This window comes from Drosophila willistoni, assembly GCF_018902025.1.
Source record: "Drosophila willistoni isolate 14030-0811.24 chromosome XR unlocalized genomic scaffold, UCI_dwil_1.1 Seg8, whole genome shotgun sequence".
Taxonomy (NCBI): domain Eukaryota; kingdom Metazoa; phylum Arthropoda; class Insecta; order Diptera; family Drosophilidae; genus Drosophila; species Drosophila willistoni.
This window is the reverse complement of record NW_025814059.1, coordinates 2,559,572-2,577,263: the sequence shown is the minus strand read 5'-3', so window position 1 is coordinate 2,577,263 and position 17,692 is coordinate 2,559,572. Positions and strand designations below refer to the sequence as shown.

Here is a 17,692-nt window from a genome sequence, read left to right as displayed (position 1 = left end):
TCCATTTTTAGTTGTTGTTTTGTTTGTTTGTTTGTTTGTTTGTTTTGGGAGAGCAGCAAAAACGGTAAAGATATTTCTTGACTTATCATAATTATATATTTTATTTTTTATTTTTTCTTTAATACCTTTCAAAGCTGGGGTTGGTTGATTTCTTCATTTTTGTTTTTTGTATTCTTATCATTTTTATTTAATAATAATAATAATAATAATATTTAAATTGCATGCATTTTTTTTGTTTTTTTGTTTCTTTATTTTGTTTTTCTTGGTTTTCTTTTACATATTTTCTTTTTGTACACTGCTCGAACCCCATTTTGAATTAATTTTTAAATCTTTTTTGTTTGTTTTTTTGTTTATTTTTTAAGTGGCTGGTTGTTAAGGAAAGTTTTTTTTTGTGTAAATTATGTATTTATTTTTTTATTTGCCCATTTTCAATGTCAGTCTCTCCCCTCTCACCTGCTGCTAATGTTGGTTGGTTGGTTGGTTGGTTTTGTTGGTTTTGTTTTGTTTGTTGGTTGGTTGGTTGGTTGGTTGATTGATTGGTTACCTTCCTTACACCTTACGCTTCCAGCATGACTTTGTGCACTGAGGCCAATGCACCGCCAGCACCACCGTTCGATGAGGGTGAAGCCACTGTGGGTGGTGTCGAACTGGGCGCCGGACTGGCGGTGTGACTGCTGTGGCTGGGGCTCGGACTGTTGCGTGGCCCATTGCTGGCCGTTACAGTGACATCGGCCGATAGAGTGGGATAACGTTGGACCGCATTGGCTGCTGCCACAAGGGCGTGCAGCTTTGAGGGCGGCGGTGTGGGAGATTTCTTGGACAGATTCAATGGCTGGGCCGAATCGGCGATATCCACTTGCAGTTCCAGCATTGGCACCGTGGTTGTTGCTGCCGCTGATGTTGTGGTGGTCGATGCTGCTGATGCTGATGCTGCAGATGCCGCCGATGTCGATGTGGCAGCTAGGATTGTGCTGCTGTTGCTGCTGCTGGTGGAGTGTGGGGACTGGAAATACTGACAACTGCTACTCTGGGCCGATGATGATGAGCTGCACGTTGAACTGGACGACGACGAGGATGACGATGAGCTGGAGCTAGAGCTGGAGCTGGAATTGCTGCTGCCATTGCTGTGCGGTGATACGGACTGCTGACGCTGCTGGCAGGTGGTGGTAATCACCGAACTGCTGCCCCATCTGCCAGCACCGCCGGCCCCGGTGGGTGGTGGTGGCGGCGAGCTGGTCGATGGTGATGCACAGTTTGGACTGCGACTGCCGGGACCACTGCTGCTGCTGGTGGTGCTGGTGGCTGCTGATGGTTCACGCATTAGATAGTTTTGAATGATATCGCTGCGTTTCATTTGCTCGGGTGTCATGCGGGGCTCGGCCATTAGGGATTTGGCCAATACCGAATGAGTGCTGGCCATTGAGGAGCCATGTTGTTGTTGTTGTTGTTGCTGCTGCTGCTGGTGGTGATGATGATGATGATGGTGGTGGTGGTTGTTGTGCTGCTGTTGTTGTTGTTGTTGCTGCTGTTGCTGGTGGTGGAATTGTTGCTGCTGCTGCTGCTGTGGTGGCGTTTGTTGACGTGTCAAATGCATATGCAATTGACTGCCTTGGTTGGTGTTTGGTGATGATGCCGGAATTGCAGCTCCTCCTGCTGTTGCTGTTGCTGCCGAACCGGATGATGTTGGTGCTGCTGCTGATGCTGCTGCCGTTGTTGTTGTTGTTGTTGTGGTTGGCGGTGGTGGTGGTGTTGCCACATTTGCCGGTATCGGACTCTGTCTGGGACTCATGGCGCTCAGACTTTGGGTCGAACTGCTCGCATCGGCTTCGGCACTCTCGTATTCACGATGACGCAATGCACGGAATTTCTTATGCGGCTTGTAGGCCTCATCCATCAACGAATTGGTATCGTACAATGGTGGAGCTTGCAACACACGCTTCAACACGGGCATATCCTCGACAATTTGTCGCTTCAAATTGGCACTGCTCGATGGTTGGGGCGAACGTATGGGCGATACGGATACAACACTCAATTGCGGTTGCGACACAACCACCTGATGATGATGATGATGATGATGTCCACCGCCGACATCACTGCAATCCAAGGCATCATCGACACTGGAACGTGGACTGGAGCATGAGCTGCTGCCGCCGGAGCTAACCGCTTTGCATTCATTCTTCTCATTGCCCGACTCAATGCCCGAATCGGTGGGTGAATCCAATTTACGATATCTACCCGCCGATCCTGATGTCAAATGATGATGTAGCTGGGGATGCTGTTGCTGCTGCTGCTGTTGTTGTTGTTGCTGCTGGTGATGATGTTGCTGCTGCTGCTGCTGCTGATGTTGCTGCTGTTGCTGCTGCTGTGGTGCATGATGACGCACAATGGGCGTGATTGTCAGACCATTTTGTGTTAGATGTGCATGCGATCCAACAATATCCATATCAGCGGCACCAGAATCTCCACTTGAACCAGAATTGGCACGATTACGCAATGGGCAACCACCGGATAGAGTGGCCGCTAGCAATGGTGCCGAACTGGCCAATGCCGATGGCTGTGCTGTGGTCGATGATGTCTGATGTTGTTGCTGTTGCATCAGCGAGCTGCTACTTGCCACCGTTGCATAATCCAAATCACCAGATTCTGTACTCGACACGGAGCCCAATGGACTTTTCGCTGCCTCCACATCCATGGCATCCCAGCCACCAGCACTGTGTGGACTGCCCTTGCCTGACGATGTTGTATTTACATTTGCTCCGCCACCAGCTGCTGCTGCTGCTGTCGCTTGATTCGTCTCCATTTGACCATCCTCCATGCTCCACATTTGCTGGCGCAACAACTCTTTGTGCTCGGTGCGAAAAACAACCAATTTCTCTGTATGCAATGTACTCAGTGTACGCAAATCGGGCATTGTCTCTAGCAATTTGGCCAAAAAGTCCGGCTGATCGGGACGATTCTGTGATACAATGTATTGTAGGCAACCCTTCAAGCGGCTATACATTTTCTCAATTAACTCCAGATTCCTTAGACCCGGACGATCGGGGGTTATGAGGACAATTGCACAGAATAGACCGATTTCGGCATCGGTTAGATTCATTGAGTTCATGCGTTCGGCAAAATTGAATGTGGAATCCACTAGGAAACGGGCATTGGCACCATTCTGGATGGCATCGCGTCGCATCACTTGGCCATTTAGACAGATTATCGAATTGATCGATGAATCGAACATGCAAATCAAACGCACGAATAGCGCATCAAAGAGGCCGGCCTTCAGTAATGTGAATTTATCATCCTGGGTGAGCAATTGGAAGCCAGGTATCATGCCAGCGAAATCGATAACGCCGCGTATAACATGTGCAAAACGTTGAGAGAACTCCTGTTCGGATTGTAATTCAGGTGCGGGATTCAAAGGACAGGCCTGAACACAAAGAGAATGAAGAAAAAACGAAAGAAAAAAAAACACATTTTATAAACTCTGACGTTTTTGTCTTTTACAATTTTCCCCTCCTCCTTCTTCTTTTGTAGCATTTTGTCAAACTGTTGCATAGTTTCTCACCCGCCTCCCACATCTTTTCTATCCATAGAGCATTCACGTCATTGCACGCGAAGGTCGCCGAACCTCATTTCTTGCCTCTGCCCCTGCGTCGTCGTACCTTCTCCTCCTCTCTAGCCTTTTGCTAGTGTTGTAGCTCATTTAAATCAATAATCATAACTATTTGTATTTCCGTACGCCCACCACTCGACACTAAAACGCCCATCCCCCCGTGTAACTGTAGCAGAGAAAGAGACACACCCTCCCCATCTCTCTCTCCCTACCTCTGTCTCTATCTTTGGCTTTGTCATTTCCTTATGGCGCGTTGCCTTTGACTTTGCCTGGAAGCTTTCTCTGTGTTTTTGTATAGAAAGAAGAACGTAAAGCAAAAAGCTTGTTGCCTAAAAAGCTAGTTGTAGTTTCTAGGGGCGGTTTTTCTCCCTCTCTCTCTCTTACTCTCTCGTTGCTGTCTCTTTCTAACTACAGTTAGGTGTGCTTTCGCGCTCGCTGACATTACCAGCCAAGGTCGACGAACCAGAGTTCAAGGTTTTTCCTCATAGTTGCGATGTGGCGCGTGTTTTTTTTTTTCGGTATAGAGGGGTTTTCTGATTTTCTACCCCTCCATACACTCTCTTTTTCTATCTCTCTCTCTCTCTCCCTCTCTTTGTGTGTGTAAGTATCTCTAAGCCATGCGATTGTTCATGTTATTTTGCTATTTGGCTTTCCGGGTTTTGAGTTACATCAACACGCGCGGCATTTGTCGAGCGCATTGAGACACCAAAACGAACGTGCCGGGCGACCCCTACACACACACTCAGACCCCCTCCGCCATCTGTCGCTCTGTCATTCCTCACCCTGCTACTCATTGACTTAATTTATAATTTATGTTTGATTTCATATGGTCCAAGAGCATCTCTCATCTCTTTTACTCTGCTTTGGCATTTTGCATTCGGTTCTGTTTCAATAAGCACACGTTATGTAGTTTCGCATATATTAAAAATATATATACATATCTGTCTATATAGTGTGTGTGGTCTGTGATTAACCTTGAAAAATTATATATTTGTCCCCCTCCCACCCAACAAAAGAATTTTTGCCGGCGTAATGGTTGTTGGCCTTCATCAAGTGCAAAACCGGCAAACCGGCGAAACACCCACCCAATTGAGAGAGAGAAAGAGAGAGCATTTTCTTTCATTTGCTTTCTTTTCTTTTCTATTTTCTATCTCTAGACGTCGTCGTCTCTTGCCGGCGCTACCGATATACATATATATTTTTATATATCGTATCGTTTCGCATCATTTCGGTTCCTTTTGTATCATTTGATTTGCGCAAAAGCGGAAATAGTTTTTGTGCAAAAATAGCATCAAAAATATTTTGTTTTTGCTTGCTTAGACTGGTAGGAGGAGAGAGGTAGGTAAAAATCACAAGACCCCCGCGAAAAGACCTTCAACACAACATGAATTTCTTTTGCTTTCTTTCGATTATGATTTCCTCTATTTGCTCTGACTCTATCAGCGATCTTTGTGTCTGTGTCTGTGTCTGTGTCTCTGTCTGATCTGATCTTTGCATTTTAATCTCGCCCCTTTTGGGTTTTGTTTAACCTTGTATTTGATTCTTCCGTCTCACATTCATTCACATATTCACATTCATTGCACTTCCTTATAAGCCAGAGAGTAGGCAACCACCTGACGACAACAACATCGTCTAGTTGGGTGGGGGGAAACCCCTTTTCCACATCTCAGTCAGTCAGACAGTTGTAAAAATGTGCAAAAAACATGCTTCCTCATACATATATATAGATTGCATATATAGAGAAAGAGAGGGCCAGAGGTTCTTTTCCATTTCTACATACATGTATTTGTTGTATGTATATTTTAATTTTTTCTATTTTTTTTATGATTATTGTTTACTCATTTAAGTTCTGTATAGAATGGAAATATCAGCGCAAAAATGAACCGCTCATTTCATTATTTTATATACCAAGGTTAAAAAATAACTCGCTCACAAGGTCGCTCGTTTTGTTGTTGTTGTTATTTCGTTCGTTATTCCAAATACCAGAAGTTAAACTGCGCTGCAGAAATAATTAGAAATTACTTGCCAGCAGCAGCAGCAGCAACTTTAGTTAAAAAGATTAGTTTCTTCTGTCTGTGTGTGTGTGTGTGTGTGTAAAGATCACAGACATTTAGTTTAGCCTTGCTCTTGACTTTGACATTGGCCATTGGCCATTGGGTTTGGATCGCTCGATCTATCTATCTATCTATCTATCTTCTATCTTTTTTGTGGTCTGCTTTAATTTTTCTTCTTTTATTTTAATAATAATTTATTATTAAAATAGCTGCGGCATGTGTTGTCGTTGTCGTTGTGTCGTTGTCGTCGTCTGGACGTTTTGCGTGTGTTTCTCTCCATCTCCCCTCTCCCTCTCTCTCTCTCTCTCGCACGCTTTATTAATAATGACGCTACGCTTGACCTTGAGCTTTAGAACTTTTTTTTTTGTTTAAATGAGGGGGGGAAATAAGTACTATAATTGTTATTGTCGATGAACACACGTCTTATCGCTTAGCTAAAACTGCTACAAACACTTTTTTTCTCGCTTTCCTTCTTTTAAGAGGGAAACAGAGAGAGAGAGAGCGAGAGATCTTTTAAAGATCTTTGGTTAGTGACGTCATTAAACATTTATCATCTATTGGATTGGATTTTATGTGTGTGCATGTGTGTGTGTGTGTTTTCAATGACAATGTGGTTTTGTCTTTAGGGTTTTTGCTTTGATTTTGATTTCACACACACACACACACACACACACAATGATCATCATCATTAAGAACTTGACCCCAAAGAAGTGAATCCGATGCGGAGTAGTCACTTCAAGAACACCTCAAGACGCGTCTACGTGTTAGCCACATGATTTCCTGGTTTCTACTGTATGTCAGACAGAGATGGCGAGCCAAATAAATGAATCAATGCAAAACCAGTTCACCTTCGAGCATGAGTAACTAGTTTCAATATGGTTAATGTTGTTGTTGTTGTTGCTAATGTTGATCTATGCATGTCAATAAATGTCTGTCTGTCTAAGTTTCTGATACGGAATGTATCCCCTCCCTCACCCTCTACACTATTTACCCGGAAATGTCGCCTACACATAGAAGAAGTAGAAGAAGAAGAAGTGGTGGAAGAAGAAGAAGGTTTCTGTGGCTAAAACTTACCAGCAATGTTGGCATTGAGTACGATGGACATTCACGGGCACGTTGACGCATTGCCGATACTTTTTCCTTTGTAAATTCACATGTCTCTAAATGGGCGCGTAATACGGCGGCCAATAAACGTGGCTGATCATCCAGCTCAGTGGCCAAAGCTCTCTGTTGGCCACGATTCTGTGTACTCTGTTGCATGGCGGCCAAAATGCGCGCCTTCTCTCGCTTGGGCACGCGTCCAAATCGCACAGCTGCAAAAACAAAAAAAAAATACATTCCGGTTAGTACTTTTTGTTTAAAGAAATACAGTTTATATATACAAGGTACATATGTAACAATCATCATCATCATCATCATCTTCATCTTCATCATCGTCTGTAATTACAACAGCAGGTGCAACAAGAAAATAAAGGGACAAGCAACAGCAGCAACAGCAGCTGTTGTCCTGTCTGTTGTTTGTTTCTTTGTCACGCAGGAAGTGAGTTTTGAGTTTTTCTTTTTTTTCGTTTTTTTTTTTTTGGGTTTCGATTGATCTTAAACTAGGTCATTGCCTTTTCTCAGCTGCTGTCAGTTTGCTTGATCCGCTGCGTTCATTGGCTTGTTACACTTTCTCTTTTTTCTCGCTCCCCCTCTCTCTTTCTCTCTGTGTGTATATGTGGGTGAACTTTCACATTTTGCCAAAAAAAAAAAAAACGAGATTAAGGCTCTACAACACGTTTCAAGTCACGTTTTTTGCATTAGACAAAACATCGTGGGGCTAATTGTCTCAAATGAAGGGAAATTTTCGGCCCCAAAACTTGAACAATTTATTGGTATTAGGTTAGTTTGGTGTATTAGAGAGAGATGTTTAAAGACTTTTTGGAGACAGTGTAGATCATATTTCATAAGTAAGAATCAAAGTTTTTTGCTTTTCATCTACCTTATCAATCAAAAGTCTCAAGTCTCTCTCTCTCTCTCTCTCTTTGATGACCAACTTTTCAATGTCAAAATGAAATTTCTACAATTTCACTGAAAAGAAGAAGAAGCAGAAGAAAAAAAACTCTATTAACAAAAGTGAAACAAAACTCAATGATGATTTTCCACTAGACACCAACTGACAAACTGACTTTTTCCAGCAGCAGCAGCAACAATAATGAGAAATCGCCTACTAAAGTTTTTGACCCACTTCTTTTAGCCACCCAACCGGCTGTCAGCCTCTCTCTGTGTGTGTGTGTGTGTGTGTTTGTGCCACTCTTCAAAGCGAAATTCAGGTCAAATGAAATGGAAAATGCGACTGCGCGACTGACTGCGCGTAGAAATTAGAGCGAACAACTTTCGAAGCTCGAAAACAAAGCCAACAGCAACAACAACAACAATAAAGTTGGTCAAACATGCGATATAGAAAATAGCGAAAAAACAAAACACACACACACACACACATAGAAACAGATATACAAACGCAACTCAACTGAAGTTTCATTTCAAGTTTAAAGCTCTTCCGCGGCCGCAAACCAAAAATACAACAAAAAATTATGGTATAAACGAGGTCAACACTTCAATGGCGCTTAAACGAAACGAAAATCCAAAAAAAAAAAAAAAAGGTAAACAAAGTCAAAGCCGAGTTTGAAGACTCTTGGAGTGAAAAGAGAATTATGATCTTCATCATGATCATCATCTATCTACATATCTCTAAATAGTTTTCAGCCGGCTTCAATCCACACTCACACACACACACACACACACACACACACACACACACACACACACTTTATGCCCAGAAGAGAGTGTGAAATTAAAGTTGAAAACTGAAAGCGTTTGAATTTGAGTTTTGAGTTTGTAAACTGTGTCAGGCCCCAAATTGTTTGAAAAGAGAGTTTTGTTTTTGGGTTTTCTTGATGATAACAAGTCCAAATTATATATACATTTCTTTTTTTTTTTTTTGCTATTTTGAATATTATTTAGTTTTTTTTTTTTTTGGTTTTTGGTTTTTGGTTTTTTCACTTTCTAAATTTTGTGCTTTAAAACTTACGCGCATTGTGATAGACATTGCCTTTGAGTATGCCCTTCAATATGGGTAATTCTTCAGCCATTTTGTGATTTGTAGTTAGTTTAATTTAATTTAATTAATTTATATTGTTTTTTTTTTTTTTTTGTTTTGTTTTAAGAGGAGTTTTCTCTCTTTCTGTCTGTTTCTATTTACTTTGGTTCTTGCTTCTTTTTAGAGATTCTTGCACTCTGTTTTCGCATTCATTTTTAACACTTATTTTCTTTGATTGAAGTTTTTGAAAACATTTCAAATTTTCCTTTGGCACACATACATACATATAAAGCACACACACACAGACGACAGAGGGGCACACAAAAACAAATTTTATAAAAAATTGTTTAAACTTTGGTTTTGCTCAACAACGTTAAAAAAAAAAACACAAAAATACATATATAAAAAGAAAGACAATAAATTTTCTTTTCTTTTTTTTTTTTAAATTTTTTGTTTTGCACTTGTGTAATAAACTTTTATTCTGATAATTTTTGTTAATTATATATTTCTGATTTCTTTCTTCTTATTTTGTTGCTGTTGTTGTTGGTGTAGATTGTGGTTGTTTGTTTTGTTGTTGTAGTTATTTTGCAGGAACTTTTGTTTCACAATATATTATTAATATATATTAATATATATTTTATTTTGTTTTGTTTCTTATTATTTTTAGCGCGTAATCCAAAAGAAACGAGTGAAATTCTGGAACTAACTTTCTGGAGAGATTTTCTTTTTTTTGTTGTATGTTTTGTGTGTGTTTTTTTTTTTGGTTCTTATGTATGTTTTTATGTTTTTCCTTTTTGGGTCGATTTTTCTTCACATTAACCAGAGTATTGTATAGAATAGAATATATATTTTAGAATATAATTTTTTAACATTTGTTTTATATATTCATTTTTTCTTTTTGGTTTGATGCTTTTTCTTGTTGTTGTTGTTGTGGTTTTGGGTTAAAACACGTTATAATTATTTTTAATATTTTTTTTGTTTAAATTATGTATTTTTAAATAATTTCTTTTGAAATATTTATTTAGATATTTCTTTTTTAACATTTAACAAAAAAAAAAAAAGTAATCTTTCGCTAACATGACAAAACTCGACAAGGTCTCGAACGCGACTAACTGTAAAAAGCAAAAGCACGTTACGAATATACCCCACAAAAGGTAGCAGCCGTCGCCGTCGCCGCCGCAACCGCCGCTAGTAGTAGCAAATGAAGAAGAAGACAAAATCAGCGGACAACAAACCGACAACAACCGCCAACAACTACTGCGAGAGAGAGAAAAAGTGAGAGAGCACAAAAGCGGTTAAGCAAGCGAGAGAGTGTTAAGAGAGCGCTTTAAGCTCTTTGAGCTAAAGCCAAACAGCTGTTTATTTTGTTCGAAGAGAGAGGTGTTTTTTTTTGTTTTGCCTTGCAGTTGTGATAAGACTTAAGAAATAACTAAACAAAATATTAACCATAAAAACATAATTTATTATGTTTATTTCCTGAAGTTTATGCAAATTATTGCATTTTCATTAGAAAATTTTCTTTTTCGACTCCTTTGACCTTTAATTGGCTTCTATTGCGACAACTCCTTTGTTGTCCTTTATCCTTAGTCCAACCCACCCACTTGGAATACTTTGTGTATATGCTCTATCTTAGCTTCTTGCTAATTATCATCAGCAAAGTTCAATGCTCGCTTTACCACAACAGAACAAAACAAAAAACAAATGCAAAAGCTTAAGAGCTCTCACTCTCTCTCTCTCTCTCTCTTAAGAATTCTCTTTGATTTAAAGCTTTTCAACACACTCACAGAAGAGCGACTCTCTTCTTGTGTTGAGTTTGGTGAAACTTAAGAGATTGAAAGCTTTCCGGCTGGCTAAAAGCTTTTCATGAAACTTACAGATCGTCATCACTCATACGTCACGTTGCCTGGACAGGTGTGCGTGTGTGTGTGTGTGTGTGTGTGTGTGCATTAGATGATCTAGGCTAGAGAGGCTGCAAATTGGAGGCCAACTAAATTGTTTGTTCTGCCCAGTTAAAAGTGCATTTGCAATGCTTCTAATTTACGACAGAAATGGCCCCGTCTGGGCCATATAATCTATTGCATATTGAAATTACTCATATGTAGATAAAAACCAAAAACAAAAACAAAAACAAAGAAAAACAAAGCAAGGTAAATTCCATTTTTTGCATTTGCATTTTCGCCTGACATTCATCATCATCATCATCATGGATTGTGATAATTTTTTCATGCTGTTTTTTTGGGGTCAAACTTGCTGACTCACTTCTCACACTAGCCGACTGCCTGCCTGCCTTTTGAGTCATAATAATAACTAAATACATATGTATGTATGTATGTTGGCTTGGTGGGTACACAGAAATGTCATCGCGAAATCGAAGAGCAAAGCTCAGCTGAGCTGAACTGAGCTAAAGGAGAAGGGGGTAAACGTTTTTTTTTTTTTTTTTTTGGTCATTGAACTTAGCATCGAAATGGGGTCGAAGACAGACACAAATAATAATAACAATAATAAAAAAAACCAAACCAAACCGAACCAACAAACACAATGACGACAGAAAAAAACCACCACAAAAGAAGACGACAAAGACAGTAAAAAAAAAAACACGCTCAATTTGTACAAGTGCAAGCGAGACGGCAAGCGAGCAGCTATGAAAGTAAAAGTGAAAGTTGTTTCTTGTAGAAATTTCGGTGCGTGTTGTGGAAATGCAAGCGGCTCAAAAGGGAATTGAGCAAGTTGACCAACCAAAAAACTATAGGCCTATAAATTTCGAGACTTTTATGTTGCATAAGTCTCGCCAGCTTGGCCTCGGAAGGGGGAGCGGGGTGGGGAGGGGAGACAACTGTATGGGATCGTCCCTACTGTGTGGCAAAACATTATGACCCACAAAGATCAAACATATTTCATAAGATGCAAGAGTTTGTTTTTGGAAAACTATTTAACCCCATTTCTAGTAATGATTCATTTCTCTTACTCTCTCTCTCCCTCTCGCTCTCTCTCTTTTTCCCCCTTTCTCTCTCTTATCAAGATCTTCTTTCATCTTCTTATGTTTCTTCAATTTGAATTAGCATTTCAATTAACCTTTTAATTGTTTAATAATATTTTGTAAATATTTTCAAAATAATTAAAAGCCAATTAACAAGTTTTCAAAAACAAATTATATTATAATTCATTTCACTTTCACTGACTGTCTGACTTACTGACGACGACGACGATGACGACGTCTCACCTCATTTCGCTTGCTGCTTTCTAAATTTACAAAGAGTCAGAGAGATAGAGAAGCAGCGAGGAGTGAGGAGAGAGAATGGCAATTGTTGTTTCATATGACATTGTTAATAATACCATCATTACTATTATTATTATGACTTGATTTTTTTTTGTCCATATGTGTGTGTGTGTGCGTGTGTGTGTGTGTTTGTTTGTTTGTTGACTTCCCGTATTACGATGCGCCAGCTAACTTTAACTGAATTTCGAGTTCAATGCACTTGGATGGGGCCTACTTTCGGTTTACTAAGAGTGGTGGGGCGAAAGGGGGGAGGAAGCTAAAGCTAGAGAGATAGGTGATTCACAATGCTGTGTGTGTGTTGTTTTTGTTTTACGTAAAAAGACACACTCACAACCTGGGTGAGTGAAAGAGATAGATATTAACTCTTGCGTAAGTTGTTTACAATATTGTTGTATATATAATCGAAAAGTGTGGAAAGATACAAGAGGAGACACACACAAAAATGAAAAGAAATGGAAACGCAACAACAACAACAAAAAGCCATGAAAAGATGATGATAATAAATAATCAAATAATTAATAAAGAGGGAGTAAGAGAGAGAGAGAGGGAGAGAGAGAGGGAGATATAGAAAATGAAGTATTTTTTGAATTAAAATACATTTTATTAAATGTAGGCAAACAAACATTTATGTATGTATGTATATATAGTATTTTATTTTGGGTCATGAAAATTGCCGCCTCAATGAAACATTCGAGGAGGTCAGCAGCAGCAGCAGCAGCGACATCGCTCGCTCAATAACAAAAGCCCCAGACCCTGTCCCATATTATTAATTTCACATCACATATGTATGAAAAGGTCGAGCTCATTTATTTTCATCAATAAACGCCAGAGCCAGAAAAAAAAAACAAAAAAAAAAACAAAAGCAATGACAAACAAAAGAGCTGAAAGGCACAATTTGTTTGTATCAAGGGAATCCGAATGAATATACTCACACACACACACACACACACACGCACACATGTGCACACATGACGTATACGTAATGTAGACTATGAATCAAACATACTCACTCATACTCATACTATTTATTTAACAGTTCAAACTCTATCTAGACACAACATGACGTATACTTAATAACACAAATTTGTTTGCATATTAACTTATGTATTTAAAGGGCAGACAACATGACGTATACGTAATGTGTCCTTTGATATAAATATGTTACCACTTGACTTGTCGTACGTAAGTAAGTTATTTTCCGTTTTCTCGACACCACATGGCGTATGAGTGCTTAATTTGCCAAAATCGTTACGTATACGCCATGAATTCTCCCCCCTCCCTACCCCCCCGTTTTTGTTAACAACCTATAACTAGGTCAATTTTTAGTTATCCAAAATACAACAAAGAAAAAAATAAACCTGAGAAGGCTGCTGCTCTCATTGCACATTGCAACCTAAATCAATAAAGTGCAATGCAATAAAAACATTTACAACAACAACAACAACAAGAACGAGGCATTTACGCATCAAGGGAATGCCAAGCGAAAAAAAATAAAACTCAGCCTCGGCAATTTTCTTGGTTTTTTTTTCTCGTTTTTTTTTGATAATTATTTTCAAATAAAAGCGCGCCAAGGCAACTGCGCCGCTGCAGCTGCTGCTGCTGCTACTTGGCCGAGGCGAATGACCGTGCCTGACCCAAATAAAAGTCGCTGCACTCGTACGCTGCCGCTGCCGCAGCTGCTGCTGTTGCTGCTGCTGGCGACAAAATGCAATGCGAATTGGCGCTGCTGTTGCTGCCGCTGCTGCTGCTGCTGCTGCTGATGTCGTTGTCGTCATCGTGCAAAAATTGCAACGAGCCCGAGAAACGAGGCCGAGTGCAATGAACAGCATTCAGCACACACACACACACACACACACTTTGCCAGAGAGCAAGTGTGAGTGAGAGAGAGCTAACTATGAGTGCAATGCAAATGCAGCCAACGACGAGATGTTGCAATGCGAAACCTTCGAGAAATTTTACTAAAGTCGTTGAACTCAGCCTCTCTCTCTCTCTCTATCTATCTCGCGCGCGCTCTGCTTGTCAGTTGCAGCAGCAGCAACAACAACTTAAGCTTGGCTCTCTGAAACTAGTTTTTTTTGCTGTTGTTGTTGTTGCTTTTGGCGCCGAGGCATTGAAAAAAGCGAAAGTACATTTTTTCTCGTCATCGTCGTCGTTTGTTCGTGCGTCGGCTTGTTCGTGTCGAGGCGCGCGAACACAGCTTTTGGCGCTCCGACGTTGGCTGACTGGCTGGCTGGCTGGCTGGCTGGCTGGCTGGCTGACTGGGCAGCGAGGTAAATGAACCTTTTGAAGGTTCAACTTGCGTAGTAGTAGGCGACGTCAACGACAACGTCAACGTCAACGTCAACGGCAGCAGCAGCGACGTTTGTAAAACAAGTTTGTTACGTTTTCTTCTTTTTATTATTATTATTATTTTTTTTTTGTTTGTCTTTCTTTCTACTCTCCTCTGGTCTTTTCTTTGCAATTTCACCGTTAACAAAAACGCAGGTGAAGCTAACTTCACGCAATTTTATGTAACCTCTGCCAAGGAGGAGGGGAAGAAAGCCAAAAAGAGAAGCAGCAGGTGAAGGAGGAGGAAGCAATGATTAAGTTTGCCTGTTTTTTTTTTTCGTTTATTTAAGGCATGACACGCGTAAAATAATTTCACTTATGGTCAATTGTATAATAAGAGGCAGGGGCAGTGGCAGGGGCAGGGGAGGCAGTTTTGGCCTAGCCCAAATATTTGTTAAACCCCTCACCCACCTAGAGTCAGCAGCAGCATCATCATCATCATCATCATCATTAGCATATTGTACTTGAAGCTTCATGTCCGCCCACTGTTCGCCTTTCGCAACAACAAAACCAAAAGCTCCTTGAACTGTGTGTGTGTGTGTCTGAAAAGTGTTAAACTTCCAATAGATCGACCCAACCCTCAAGTCAGTCAGTCAGTCAGTCAGTCGGTCTCTCAGTCTCCTTGTTGTCCGCCTTGTTCTCATTGTTATTGTAAATTTTGTGTAGCCTCCAATATTATTTTAGTCAACAGCTTGTGTGTGTGTGTGTATTAGTGTTAGGCTGTGTGTGTGTGTGTATAGCACTGGCATTTTAATGTATTTGTAATTGACCTGAATAAAGTTCAAAACACTCACATACAGTGAATGAGAGAGCTAGCGAGCGAGAGAGAGAGACTATTCGGACGAGGCAAGGCGAAATCTACATGCATGCGCATGTTGTTGCTGTTGTTGTTGTTGCTGCTGCTGCTGTAGCCTCAAAATAATAATGATTGCGACAACAGCAGCAACAACAACAACAACATGAGCATGACTACTGCTTATAGTTTTTGTTTTTGTTTTTTTCCATATGCTGTGTGTTTTTTGTGTTGTGCCTTCGATAATTGTCAATTGTTTGATTATTTTATAAGCTTTTTGGGGACAAAAACGAAACAAACAAACGACCGACCAACTAATTGCTAATGTGTGTGTGTGTGTGTGTGTGTGTGCCCACTTTTGATTTAGTTTTCATACACACACAAAAGTTGCCTATGAAAACTTTACAAGAATTTTCAATATTTTAATTAGGCATCAAATAATTTATGTAAACATTTGAAAATGTTTAATATTTTTTTTTGTTTTTATATTTCTTGTTTAAAATTTTAAATTTTAGCAAAGAAATTTTTTCTATAATTTTTTATTAAGATTTCAAATCTTGCAAAGTTTTTTTAAATCTTAAAAAGCCATGGAACAATTTATATATTGTTTTTCATAATATTTTTCAAAAATTCTAAAATTAAAAAAATTAAATTAATAAGCCATGGAAAAATTCATATTGTTCTTTTAGTAATTTTTGTTAAAAATTTGTTAAATTAAGTAATTTTTGTTAATGTAAATTTTTAACAAAATTATTAAAAGAAATTAACAAATTTGCATTTGATTTTTTAAATATATGAAAGAAAAATCTATTAAAAGAAATATATTTAAATATTTATATTCATATAAAATAATAAAAATAAAAACTGCATTTAGTTTTATTTCACTCTTTGTCTCTTCTATTTCTATGTCAAATGTTCTGTTTCTTTCTCTCTCCATCTCTCTCTCTCTCTCTGTCTATCTCTCTCTCTCTGATTTATGTATGTATTTCATTCAACTTACTTTCAATTTACTTAACCTCGCGCTAATTTAAGTTCACTTCAATTAAAATAAACATGTTGTATATGCATGTGAAAACTAATAAATATAGTTTTGAATTTATATATATATTTTAATATTATTTTTTGGAGGGGGTTTTTGTTTCTAGAAAAACTAAATATAATAATAATAAAATGCAAAATGAGCTAGTGTAAGTATATATACAAATACATACAAACATATATTGTTTGTTGTTTACTATCAGTCAGTCAAGCTCACACACACACGCACACATACATCAACCACCTTCACTGCCTCTGTGTGTGTGTGTGTGTGTGTGTGTGGGGCTGACCTAGTTTTCGTCGTGCACGTCAGCGGCGGTCAATGAACTGAGCCTCTGTGTGCTCTGTGTTCATGGGGCTGGCGCTGCTTTTGGACGGATAGATGGATGGATGGATGGATGGATGGATTTTTAGTGTGTGTGTGTGTGTCTCTCTCTTTCTGTTTTTTTGTTTTTTTGGGGGGCGACGTCGAATCGTGTGCGCTAAATTTTCGGTTTCGGTTTCGTTTTCATTTCTTGCGTTATTTTTGAGTGTCTTTGCAATAGAGCAAACAAAATGGCGCCTATTACTTACTTATTCGAAAGAAAAGAAATTATGAAAGAGTCTCTCTCTCTCTATGGTGGAGGGGGGTGTCGAGTGGGGGGGGATGACTGAAAAGAAAGTGTTTCGAAATGGCCCCAGCCAATTATTTTTTGAGTTGTTCGTCTTCAAAGTGAAAAGTGAAAGTAGTTTCGAAAATTCAAAATATATAAGTATTATTTTTTTATATTTTGCCATCGAGCTTGCTGGGTAGGATGGTAGGGGTGAAGGAGGGGGATATTTTTTTTTGTTTTCTAGGTCAGGCGTTGGCTCTTGTGTTTTATAACTGTAAAGCGACGTTGACGGCAACGATGTTGGCCCTCATATGAATTTAATTTTCCTTGAAAGATAAGGCAGCAGCAGCACACACACACACATACACATATATAGGGGCATGTGTGTGTGTGACTGCGCTGTTGGCTTTGCTTAAATAGCACACGGTCATTTTTATTATAAACAATTCGAAATTTGTGTTTTATTTATTGTTGTTGTTGTTGCTGCTGCTGTTGGCATTTTCATTGCTATTTCACTGTTGCCGAGTTCGAATTTTGTGTTTTTTTTTTTTCATTTGTGTTGGCGGTCGCATTTTGTTTTAGTTTGATTGTTGTTTTTTTGGCATTAGTTATTGTTGCTATTTGGGGTTTTTGGTTTTTAGAACTAGTTCAAGGATTTGCCAAAAAAAAAAATCAAAGATTATTTTGCTAATTTAGTTAAATTAATGGCTACCATGTGGGTGTTGGTATATTTTTTTATTTTTAACTAAAATCCCATGATATCAATATTGAAGGTCTTCAATAACAACAACAACAACAACATAGAGATAGAGATATATTAAAATTGGGTTAATTACTACTACAACTATGACTAAAAATTTGTTGATCTTTATCACAAATTTAGTTTAAAAGCTCTACTATAATTATTTAGTATATGTTTGGTTATA

General features: G+C 39.1%; 1 protein-coding gene across 3 annotated transcripts in view; it reads right to left on the bottom strand.

Moving 5' to 3' along the window:
* Positions 1-374: 374 nt before the first annotated feature.
* LOC6645686 (ecdysone-induced protein 75B) overlaps positions 375-17,692 on the bottom strand; it is a 129,751-nt gene continuing 112,433 nt past the window's right edge. For 2 of the 3 annotated variants that reach the window (XM_023177580.2, XM_023177581.2), the window contains 4 exons: positions 6,733-6,971; positions 1,675-3,418; positions 1,570-1,608; positions 375-1,428 (listed from right to left, as the gene is read on the bottom strand). In XM_023177580.2, coding sequence (XP_023033348.1) covers positions 557-1,428; positions 1,570-1,608; positions 1,675-3,418; positions 6,733-6,971 — 2,894 coding nt within the window. In that variant the 3' untranslated portion in view covers positions 375-556. Of the gene's footprint in view, positions 1,429-1,569; positions 1,609-1,674; positions 3,419-6,732; positions 6,972-8,728; positions 8,816-17,692 lie in introns of those variants that run through there. The other variant, XM_023177582.2, reaches the window with a different exon arrangement.